This window comes from Solanum verrucosum, unplaced genomic scaffold (assembly GCF_900185275.1).
Source record: "Solanum verrucosum unplaced genomic scaffold, falcon-dt-bn FXZP01000221.1, whole genome shotgun sequence".
In the NCBI taxonomy this organism is placed as follows: domain Eukaryota; kingdom Viridiplantae; phylum Streptophyta; class Magnoliopsida; order Solanales; family Solanaceae; genus Solanum; species Solanum verrucosum.
The window spans coordinates 482844-494892 of NW_026020400.1; the positions used below are offsets into that span (position 1 = coordinate 482844).

The 12049-nt window shown below is 38.5% G+C and overlaps 1 protein-coding gene across 1 annotated transcript; it reads left to right on the top strand.

Annotated features, from left to right (window-relative positions):
- Window positions 1–8299: 8299 nt before the first annotated feature.
- On the top strand, window positions 8300–8914 carry LOC125839853 (uncharacterized). The gene is made up of 2 exons (XM_049518840.1): window positions 8300–8656; window positions 8726–8914. The coding sequence occupies exons 1-2, from the start codon at window positions 8300–8302 to the stop codon at window positions 8912–8914; spliced, it is 546 nt and encodes a 181-aa protein (XP_049374797.1).
- Window positions 8915–12049: the final 3135 nt, after the last annotated feature.

The window sequence follows — 12049 nt, forward strand, 5'->3', positions numbered from 1 at the left end:
AATATGGTTGTTGTCAATGATTCTTTAATGAAATGAATTGCCTTAAATTCATTGATAGTATTTAATGCCTCTATGGGGTGTTTTTACTATTTCAACCATTGATAAATTAGAGAGGTTACTGATTTTTCCTATATAAATCTAAGTCGTATACTTGTGGTGTGGGAGAGAAGAGAAGATAACAATTCTTCTTTTAATATATTGTTATACTGAGTTTTCTTTCTATTGAATCTTTGTTAGTTTTTGGCTACTAGTTTTACACTAGAAGAGCTTTTTGAATCCTGGGGGATACACCTATACTGAGTGAAATATCCTTAAGGGCAGTGTCTTTCTACACGCTTCAAGCTATGAGAATTTTCTATAAAAGTTTGTGGTGAATTACAAGCTTCAGTGAATTATGTCCAAGTTTTCATTCTTAAGGTATTATCCATAAGATTTACAATACAAATGAGGCTTTAGTTCCTTTAATCTTTTACTCAAATCAAGTTTAAGACTCTTTATCAAAACTCATATTTTCTTTCTCAGAAAATCAGTTTAAGACAAAAATGTTCACTTAAAAGCATATTCAATACTAACTCAGTAATAATTCAATAATAACTCAACAATAGATTCTTACTGGAAAATAGACATGAATAATCAACTCAAGAATCTCAATGCAAGATATAACAACTCAATAATCGGGATATAAAATTCAGAACTCAACACCGAAAATCATCTCAAGAATGATCAAAACTAAGGATGTAACCCTAAATTATTCTTTACTAATAGAAAATAGTTGTAGGGCATGCGAACGAACTCAGTCAATCACTATGAGTAGTCTTACATACCTAGAAGAATAAAGTTTTTGGCAAAATCGATGAAACTCAAAGAACCCTCGAAACCCTGGCTTTTCTCCTCTTGTAACATTGCTCTAATGACTTGAAGTGTAAGTGAATGTAAAAGAATTTATAAATACTTTCTAAACCCTTATCTTGGTGTAAAAGGGTCGGGGTTTAGGCTGCAGCCCTGGAATTTACCTAATCATTGTTCAAACCCTTTTGAAATTTAATTGCACTAGTTAAGTTTTTAATTAGATTTTAGCTTATAGAAATACTCACTCCATTGTTCTTGATAACACATGTTTCGAATCGAAAGTATTGGATATGTGGGTACAATACTTGGCTCTTTTTAAGAGCCACTTTAATACTTGAATGACCACGTACGCTTGTGTATGCGATTGGGCGCAACAAGTTTTTGGCACCGTTGTCGGGGACTTTAGAATTAGAAAGTATTTGATTTGTCTAATTTCTGAAGTTAGAAAGAAAGTGTTGACAACTTGATCTTAGCTATTCATTTTGCATGTTGTGTTGAATTTTCAAACTGGAAGACGACCAGGACTTTGTGGAGTCTCTAGCTGAACCAGAAATAGTTTTTCATTACCGGATCGGAGAAGGAAAAGATGACTCACTTACCCAGTCCCTCTTGTTTCTAGTGAACTAGTAACTCCCGTAGAAAGAGTTGATCAAGAAGAACCTGTAGTGATGGCTGAGATGAAATTGAGAGACGTGGTAATCCCATGTACCACTACTGTTACTTCATGCATTCAGAAACCTGAAGCTGGTAGAAGATTTGAACTAAAGCAGAGCATGGTGCAACTGTTGCACAACAATGGACAATTCACCGGTTTATCGCACGAGGATCCACAAGTTCATATCTAGAATTTCCTCAAAATCAGTTACACTTACGCTCCAACTGTAGTAAACTCATATTACGTGAGGCTCACCTTATTTCTCTTCTCTTCTAATGGAAACAAAAAGTTGGTTAAATTTTGAGCCCGCGAACTCCATAACATCGTGGGACGATCTTGCATGGAAGTTCTTGATAAGGTTTTTCCCATCTGGGAAAACAACTAAGTTAAAGAGTGACATACTGAGCTTTCGACAAAAAGGAGGAGAAAACTTGTACTAGGCTTGGGATAGGTTTAAATCGATATTATTGAGCTGTCCGTACCATCATCAGGATAACGAGGTGTTGGTCCACACCTCCATTGAAGGGTTGGAACCTAACACCAAAATTTTACTTGATTCAGTTGCAGGTGGACAGGCTCTGGAGAAGACATATGCTAAGTTGTTCACCCTGCTAAACAAGATTTCATAAGGTAACCCCGAGTGGAATGGAGAAGGAGCCAGACTGATAGTACAGAAGACTGATGAAATGTTGGAAGTAGATGCAGTAAAAGCATTAACTGCACAAATTATTGCTATGCAAAACATGATGAATACGCACTTCAGCAACCTATCGCTAGGGTAGCAACAAGCTTAGGTAAATGCAGTACAACAACCACCTACATGGTGTGAGATTTGCAGAGGTCGAGCCCACAATGTCGAGTTATGTGGGGTAAACCAAGATTCTGTCAATTTTGTAGGTAATGCACAGTGGGGAGGAGGTCATCAGATCTATGGTAACTCCTATAATCCTAGTTGGCAAAATCATCAAAATTTCTCTCGGGGAGGAAATCAAAACAAGACGCAAGGTCAGAACCAATATAGACTCCAGCGGAATATGCATGATTATCCACAACAGGGCCAACGAGAGCAGCCCAGTAAACAACAAAGTATAATGAGCACTAAGGAAATGCTGAAAATGATTATGGCTGATCAAGCTCAACTAGCCGTTGAGGTAAGAAAAAATCAGTTAGCAACTCAAAAACCTGAAGAAACAATTTGGGAAATTTGCTAGTGCTCAAAACTCACGACCTCAAGGAGGTTTGCAGGGCAATATTGATCCAAATCCCAGACTGGTAAATGAGGCAGGTACGCGTAGTGGGTTGCAGTTGGAGGAGTTGGATCCTAAGAAGCAAATTTTTAATTCTGCAGGTAAAGAGGGTGAACCCAAGGAGAGTGAAATAGCTACACAAGAAGCAAGAGTGCAACAAATTTTTAAACCACCTCCACTATTTTCTTAGAAACTTAATAAACAGAAGGAGGAAAAATGTTTTGGTAAGTTCCCCTCTCTTTTAAAACAAGTTCATATTAACTTGCTTTTGGTAGATGTGTTTCAGGGTATACTTAGGTATACGAAGTATGTGAAGGAGATAGTGGCAAAAAAGAGGAGGTTAACTTAACATGAAACATTGGCACTTACTGAAGGGTGCAGCTCCAGAATCCAAATAAGTTTCCCACCAAACTGAAATATCCGAGCAACTTTATAGTTTAGATCACCATAGGGTAGAGCATCCATGCGCGAGAGTTGTGTGACCTCGGGGCGAGTATAAACCTGATGCCAAAATCACTATACAAAAGAATGAGGTTGGGTAGTCTTAAACGCACCACCATTTTCTTGCAGTTGGAGGATCTATGAGTGGCTAGACCAGAGGGTGTTGTGGAGAAAGTCTTGGTTCATGTGGGATCCTTGATATTCTCGGTAGATTTTGTGGTGCTGAACTTTGTGCCAGATCCTAAGGTTCCTTTCATCTTAGGAAGACCTTTCTTGTCCACAGGGTGTGCTATGACAGATGTTGCAGCCGGTCAATTGACTATGCGGGTGCATGACAAAATGGAAGTGTTTGATGTCTACAAGACGTTGAAACTAGCAGTTGTGTATGAAGAGTTGTCTACTGTAACAGTCATAAATCTTGAAATAGAAGCTCATTATATTGCATCCAATGACCCTCTAGAGTGTGTTTTAGTGGGGAATGATATTTATGGGGATGCTAAAGCACAATAAGTGGTACAGTTTATGGATGTGTCAATTGTGGGCATATCAAGAGATCACTGGGAGCCGTTGAATAGGGTGTTGGGTCCTCCACCTAAACCTTCATTGAAGAATCACCCAAGATGGAGTTAAAAAGATTACCAACTCATCTAAGGTATGCACTTTTGGGTGAAGATAAGACCTTACCTGTGATTTTGTCTGCAGATTTTTCTGAACCACAGGCCGAAGCAACATTGAGTATACTGAGGAAGAGAAAAGAAACTTTAGGCTGGGAGATGTCTGATATTCACGGGATAAGTCCAACATTGTGTATGCACAAGATTTACATGGAGGAATGGCACAAGCCGAGTGCACAACACCAACGTAGAATTAACCCAGTCAAGAAGGATGTGGTAAGGAAAGAGGTGATCAAGTGGCTAGATGCAGGGATAGTGTACCCCATATTTGATAGCAAATGGGTGAGTTCGGTACAATGTGTGTCCAAGAAGGGCGATATGACAGTTGTGACAAATGAGAAAAATGAATTGATCCTTACACGGACATTAATTGGGTGGTGTATCTGCATGGACTATAGAAAGTTGAATGATTCCACCAAGAAAGACCATTATCTTGTGTCGTTTATCGATCAGATGTTGGACAGAATGGCAGGACAAGATTATTACTACTTCTTGGATGGCTACTCAGGCTACTATCCGATAGTCATTACACCAGAGGATCATGAAAAGACAACCTTCACTTGTCTATATGGAACCTATGCGTTCAAACATATGCCATTCGGATTATGCAATGCACATGCTACATTCCAGAGATGCATGATGGAAATCTTCCACTATATGGTGGAGGATTTTGTTGAGGTGTTCATGGATGACTTCTCGGTGTTTGGTGAGTCTTTTGACCTTTGTTTGACTAATTTTGACAGGGTCCTTCCAAGGTGTGAAGAGATGAATATGGTGTTGTATTGGGAAAAGTCCCACTTCTTGGTAAGAGGAGGGATTGTACTGGGGCACAAAATCTCAAGAAATGGGCAAGAAGTTGATAGAGCTAAGGTGGAGGTCATTGAGAAGTTTCCACCACCCATCACTGTGAAAGGAGTCCGAAGTTTTCTTGGACATACTGGGTTTTATAGAAGATTCATCAAGGACTTTTCTAAAACTGCGAGACCCATGTGTAGTTTATTAGAAAAGGTGGTGAAATTTGAATTTGATGAACATTGTCTGCAGGCATTGGAGCTACTAAAGAAGAAGTTAAATGAAGTGCCTATTTTTATTGCTCTGAATTGGGAGCTACCTTTCGAGCTCATGTGTGATGCCAACGATACATTGGTTGGTGCAGTGCTAGGCTAGCATAAGGATAAGATGTTTCACTCCATGTACTATGTTAGTAAGACTCTGGATACAGCACAATTGAACTACATTGTCATAGAAAAGTAGATGTGTGCACTAGTGTTTGCTTTTGATAAGTTCTGATCTTACTTGGTGGGCACCAAGGTTGTTGTTTACACTGACCATGTTGTGATCAGGTATTTATTCAACAAGAACGAAGCGAAGTCGAGGCTGATTAGATGGATATTACTCATGCAAGAGTTTGATCTGGAAATTAAAGATATAAAGGGGACTGAGAATTAGACAGCCGATCATTTGTCAAGATTGGAGGACTCATCTCATGTATGGAATGAAGAACGAAATCGTGAAGAATTCCCTGATGAGAAATTGCTAGCCTTGGACATTGCACAAGTACCCTGGTATGATGATATTGTACAGTTTATGGTGAGTGGTTTATTTCCACCTGGGGCTTCAATACATCAAAGGCAAAAGGTGAAACATGAGGCTCGTTTGTATATGTGGGATGAGCCTTTGTTTTTCAAGTAGGGACCTGACCAGGTGGTGCGAAGGTGTATAGCAGAGAAGGAGGCGATGCAAGTACTGGAGATTTGTCACTCTTCTCCATATGGTGGGTACCACTGAGGCGAGCGCACAACACGTAAGGTATTGCAATCCGATTTCTTTTGGACTACTTTTTTTAAACATGCTGCGATTTTTGTGAAGGGTTGTGATCAATGTCAGAGAATGGGCACCATTTCTAGAAGGTATGAGATGTTGTTAAGCAATATCTTAGAAGTAGAGGTCTTTCATGTATGGGGATAGACTTCATGGAACCGTTCCCAAATTTCTTCTCAAATATTCTCCCTCTAGAAACTTGAAGAAGAAGAATAAGATTCAACCTTGGGTCTTAAGCTTAGGTTTGAATTTCTCCATTGCATGCAAGCATTTGTAGTCAAGGTATGATAGTTTCCATCCATGGATTTCTTTCATCCATGGAGTTCCCAAATTCTCTATTTCAAATTGTAGAATTCCCTAATTTAGTTAGGGTTTTCTTCAATTAGCTTGGGCTCCTTTCATTATTGATTTAAATTATTGAGTTATGATCTTCTACGCATGAATTGATGAATTACAATGCTTTTATGATGTTTACCCCCTATGAACCCATGCAATCCACATGTATATGTTGTGGGATTTTGATCTTAAAGGAAGAGTTCTATTAAATTGAGCATCCATTACTAGTTTTACATGAATTTATGATGAAATCCATATCTAACCCATGTTTTCTAAGAATTGATGATTGAAAGTGGGTTTTGACCTCAAGGAGATAAATTATGGACTTATGCATTTTTTATGAAATCTATGCAAATATTTTAAGGATGCTTTGACAGTAAAGTACCAATGATGATGTTGTGTTGTGAAAGGATATTCTTATGATCACATAATTAGCATGATGTGAAAAGTTTTCTCACATAGAAAGGATTCTTAGGTTGAAAGGCTTTCTCACCTAATTGAATCAAAGACAAAAAGCTATCTTAATGAAACTAGCTTGAATTGATTGTCCAAGGGCACCTTTTCATGAGTAATGAAGTCAAGTATGAAGTGACTCTTCCGTGGGAATTTATGCTTAGCACCGAGTCGATATTGATAGTGAGATGTAAGTTCTCCCGTAGTAGAGGTCGGGTTTCCAAAGTAATCTCAGAGATGGAAGCTCTCCCACATTAGAGGCTGAGTTTCTAGTAGGAATCTCCATATCCCTTCACTAAGTGCATTGGTTGATTCACTAGTGGATACACTTGGGTTAGAAGTTTATGGTCTTTACCTTTGGCAAGTAGGACACCTCTTTTTGATGTGGGGTAGACACCGGATTCCATGTTATAACTCACGTGGTATAAATGTCGGTTAAGGCTAATTCCCCATAATTAATAATTAACTAAGGTTACTCAAGGAGTATCTCATATGTGTTCAATGGTTTTAAAGATTAAGTTAGGTTGCATTGACCATGTTTTATGACTTATGTTTTATAACTCTTTCATATGATGATTTAGTTTGGTCAATTGCATGTCATGAAATAAAATGTCCCTTTTAGCATGATTTAAATATTTTATGAATGGCTATTATACTTGGTACATTTTTTTGTAATAACGCATACTATTGCCTACATTTTACCCCAATGTAGGGTCTGATATTCAGGGTGCTCAGTTTCGTGGATAGTGGGTGATTTGATTGATACCCGAGCTTTGGTGAGTCCTCATGTTTCTGGGACAAAGTTTATTGTTTTCACTTTCTTTCATGTATTTTCTCTTATGGACATGATGTATGGGCTAGGTCCAATTTCATTCTATTGTATTAGATGACTATGTTGAGACAAGTGTCTAGACTTCCGCTTTTCATTTTATAAAATGTTTTGGACTCAGACTATTGTTTTACTCTTATTGTTATTTTTCTTATGTTATGAAAACTAAGTGGCGTGTATGGAATCCTTCGAAGTTCTATACGCCATATAACATCGATGGGGTACCCTAGGTCGTGACAAACTTGGTAATTAGGGCACGAGGTTTAGAATGGTCCTAGGATGTCTCATAAGCCATGTCTAGTAGAGTCTTGTTCATGCGTGTGAAGCGTGCCAGATTTATGAATGAGAGGCTACAAGATGATTAGGAAACTCCACTTCTTTCGTTACTCTTAAGTCATCCGATAGAGTATAACGCTATAAAGTATCTCTCCTAATCCTTATCTTATGTTCTTCAGGATATGGCTACCCGAAGAGCTTATGCTAGAAGGAATGTGAGGGAGAATGCGGAAAAAGAAGATCCTCCCCAAGCTCCTCAAGTTCCGGTCGATCCTTTGGCCGAACATGTGTCTAATGCGGAGTTTAGGGCTGCTTTTCAAGTATTTGCTCAAGCCGTGACGGCCTAAGACAATTGGGAAGTTGTGGTTCCCGCAAGCTTAAGTGTGAATACGACAACTTCAAGAGTGAGGGACTTCACTAGGATGAACCCTCCGGAATTTTATGGTTCGAAAGTTGAGGAAGACCCTCTAGAGTTTATCGATGAAGTCTATAAGGTTTTGATGATCATGGGGGTTACACCGGTGGAAAAGGGGGAGTTGACTGTTTATCAACTAAAAGGTGTGGCTCAAATTTGGTATAACCAATGGAAAGAAAGGAGGTCGGAAGATGCGGGTCCTCTTGATTAGGAGAAGTTGAAGGCTACTTTTCCTAATAGGTTCTTTCCCTTGGGTTGAGGGAAGCTAAGGTGCTTGAGTTCATTAACATTCGACAAGGAAGTATGAGTGTGAGGGAGTATGATCTAAAGTTCAATCAATTGTCAAAGTATGCTCCAACAATGGTTGTCGATTCAAGGGCCATGAAGAGTACGTTCGTTTCAGGTATGTCTGAAATGGTGGTTAAAGAGTTCCGAATTGCAATGCTCATTCATGATATGGACATCTCTCGTCTCATGGTACATGCACAACAAATTGAGAAGGATAAACTTAAGGAAAATTCTAGAGAGGTAAAAAGGGCTAAAACCTGTGATGGTAACTTTTCACATGCAAGGTTCGATGGGCAAGGTCATCCTGAATTCCAACAAAGGTTTTTCGATCAAGGTTCCTCTAATGCTCCTCTTAAGTTCAACAAAGATAGGGTGTCTAACCCTAAGCCTCAAGGAGAGAATGGTAGTGGATCTTAATTGCCTATGTCTAATTGCACTAAGTGTGGAAGGAAGCACGATGGTAACTGTCTAGCCGGCACGGATGGTTGTTATGGTTGTGGGAAAAATGGTCACAAAATGAGGGATTTCCCAGTGCTTGCGGCTAAAGAAAGGGAGGGCAAGCAAGCTACTCCTAGTGGTTCAAGATCCAATGCCCCTAAGCAAAACCGATTCTATGCTCTCCAAACCTGAGGTTAACAAAAAGATTCTCTGAATGTGGTTACCGGTATGTTGAAAGTTTTCCAACCGGATGTATATGCTTTACTTGATCCCAGTGCTACTTTGTCTTTTGTAATGCCATATGTGGCTATGAGGTTTGATGTCCTCCCCGATGTGTTGTTAGAACCTTTTTCTTTCTCTACTCCTGTTGGTGATTCTTGGTACCCACTTTTTTTGAGAGAAAAAACCTGAATTTGTTGAGGAAGATCGGCTGTAGAGGAAAACCTATAGTCAAATTGAATAGCGATGTATCAGGGGCTTAGCGTACCTTCCGCTCTTCCCACATGTTAACATGCACAACCCAAAACTACACACACCCATCCATTTAATACATTCAACTTTTACATTAAGTTACCACTAAAATCAGTCAAATACAAACAACCTCCACCATTGACAATAACACAAAATACCCACAATCCCACATAGAAATAATCACACAGTTTTACTCAAGGCTTCACACAATAGACACTCAAATTCCATGAAATGGATTATTTTACTCATCAACAATCCCCAATACTTCACTCTACCATGTTCATAGAACCCCATTCTACCCAATGCCTACATAAGATCAAACAATTCGGCAATTTCTACTCAAGACTTTGAAATACCCATTAAAAAGCGGCGTACACCACTTCCCCCCACTAAAAATCACACGCACAACCCCCACAACACTGAAACATCAAACACCATTACTAAGCTTCAAGAACACCCCACTATTTCAAGAGAATAGACAAAAATACTTACCTTGAATATTGTAGTCGAGTAGAATCGACAGAGAAAAAGGTGGAATTGCCTTCACATTATGGATTGACGCTTGAAAAATTGCAAGGGGAGAAGGGGAGGAAGAAAATCACTATTTGGGATAAAAGTGGGGATTTTGGGGACGGAAATTTGGGGTTAAAAGGGACTTGGGTCGGGTGGTTTGAAAGAAAATGGGTAAGAACTTACCTGGTAGCGTGATGCCGCTCCATTACAGAGTGTTTTGCCTCGCGAAAAGAATTTAATTCACAGAGAAACAAAATAGTAGGGCCCCCTCCGCGACGCGCCTCTATTATGGAGATCCTTTATTTTTGACAAAAAAATCATTCTCGTCGAATCCAAATTTTCTACCCTACTCCGCGACAAGTGCACGTTACAGAGTGTTCTGCCTCGCCCTGGAAAATTAATTCGTGGTGAGGCAAAATTGTCACCTTTCTCCGTGACGCATGATGGGTCCCCATTCCTATTCCCTGCACATTTACAGCATAACACCAATTAGACTAAGCCCAATGGGTTGCCTCCCATCCAGCGCCTTAGGTTTGGTCGTGGTACGACTTATTTTTTGTATTTTCCTGATATATCATATTTTTTTATACTAATTCCTATGAATTGAAATAAGAAAAAGGAAAACCAGAAATCCTATCTATTACAAGGAGTCACGAGATGCCTCCTGTGTAGCGCATGATTTAACGTTGCGGCATGACCCTCTCATGACTCACTCCTCAATCAAGTTGAGAGATTCTTGCTCACTATCAATGTCATTCCTGAAGTAGTGTTTCACTCTATGCCTATTTACAAGAAAAGTAGATCTCTTATCCTTATTTATTAGTTCCATAGCTCCATGTTGGATCATTCTCACCACCCCAAATGGCCCACTCTACTGAGACTGAAGTTTTCCATGGAACAACTTGAGTCTTGAATTGAATAGAAACACCAATTGGCTAGGCTCAAAGGTGCATGACACTGATGCTTGTCATGCCACTTCTTAGTCTTCTTTTTGTATAGCTTGTCATTTTCGTTTGTGCATTCACAGTCTTTGACAAAATTTGCTTTACTTCCCTATTGGACACTTCCACTTGACCGCTATTCTGAGGATGATAGGTTATGGCTACCTTGTGTCGCACTCCATATTTAGCCAGCAAATTATGCACTGAACTATTTATGAAATTCTTACCTCCATCACTTATCATGGCCCTTGGAGTTCCGAACCTAGTGAAGATGTGCTTCTTGATGAACTTTATCACCACCTTTGCATCATTAAGTAACACCCTCAAAACACTTGGACACATAGTCCACTGCCTCAAGTATGTATTGATTACCATTGGACCAAGATATATTTTGTCTTAGCGCATTCCCTAGTTTTAAGTGGTTAGATTGTGTTACAAGGGAACCTTGGTTTTTCCCTTTATTTTGATAACATATGTTGGATCGACAAGATTTCTTTCCCATTTGTGGTATAAGGCAAAAGATCTTTTTTTTGCATCACTAACAATAACAAAAATATATACTCAATGACATGATTTTTTGTTATCTTGAGACAAATAGTTTTCTTCTTTGTATTCTTCTTTCTTATTATAAAACCTTTCGACCGATATAAAAGGTAAAGAATGCAAATGCTTTAATAATATGCTTCGTATATCTTCAAAATTTTGTGGTAGTATACCACATGTATCTTCATGATTGTTCCTTTTATTATTCACTCATTATTTTTCTTAGTATCCATAACTGATTTAAAAGAATGTGTCTTGTTGTGATTGTTTCTGATTTCTAAGTTTTAGGGGTTACAAAAAATCTTATTTTAGATGCCTGATATTTATGATAAATTTTGGTCATATATTGACACTCATCCATTTTCTGAATCCTCTTGAAGAGCTTACCTTTTTCATGTTTGAGGGTTCCTTGTAGATCTAGAAAAAAAATGAACACTGATCGAACATGCAATAACTCCTTCTGGACTAAGGAGGAGAATAAAATCTTTGAGAATACTCTTGCGATCAACAAGGATAATAACAATCTATTGGAGGAAATGGAAAAAGCACTTCCTGGGAAATATGCTGATGATATTAAGGATCATTGTAATGTATTAATTGAAGATATCAATATCATCGTGTCTGGATATGTCACATTATATAATTATCCTGAAATGCAAAACAAGAATTAATAATTTGAATTGATGTTTATATCATTTTTTGTAGACGTAGAATGGCGAAAAGGGGCTTCTTGGGTAGAATAGGAACACATGTCAGAGTACAGTTCTTGAGGACGACATAAGTAATCTGAATTGATGTTTATATCATTTTTTGTATTTGATTGCAAGACTTACATTTTTACTAAAATGGAATTTCAAAA

What these genes read in the sequence shown, in the direction of transcription:
- LOC125839853 (XM_049518840.1), top strand. Translation starts at nt 8,300, where the DNA reads ATGAGTGTGAGGGAGTATGATCTAAAGTTCAATCAATTGTCAAAGTAT. An exon ending in TTAAGTTCAACAAAGATAGG is followed by an intron (nt 8,657 to 8,725) that starts GTGTCTAACCCT and finishes AATTGCACTAAG; the next exon opens with TGTGGAAGGAAGCACGATGG.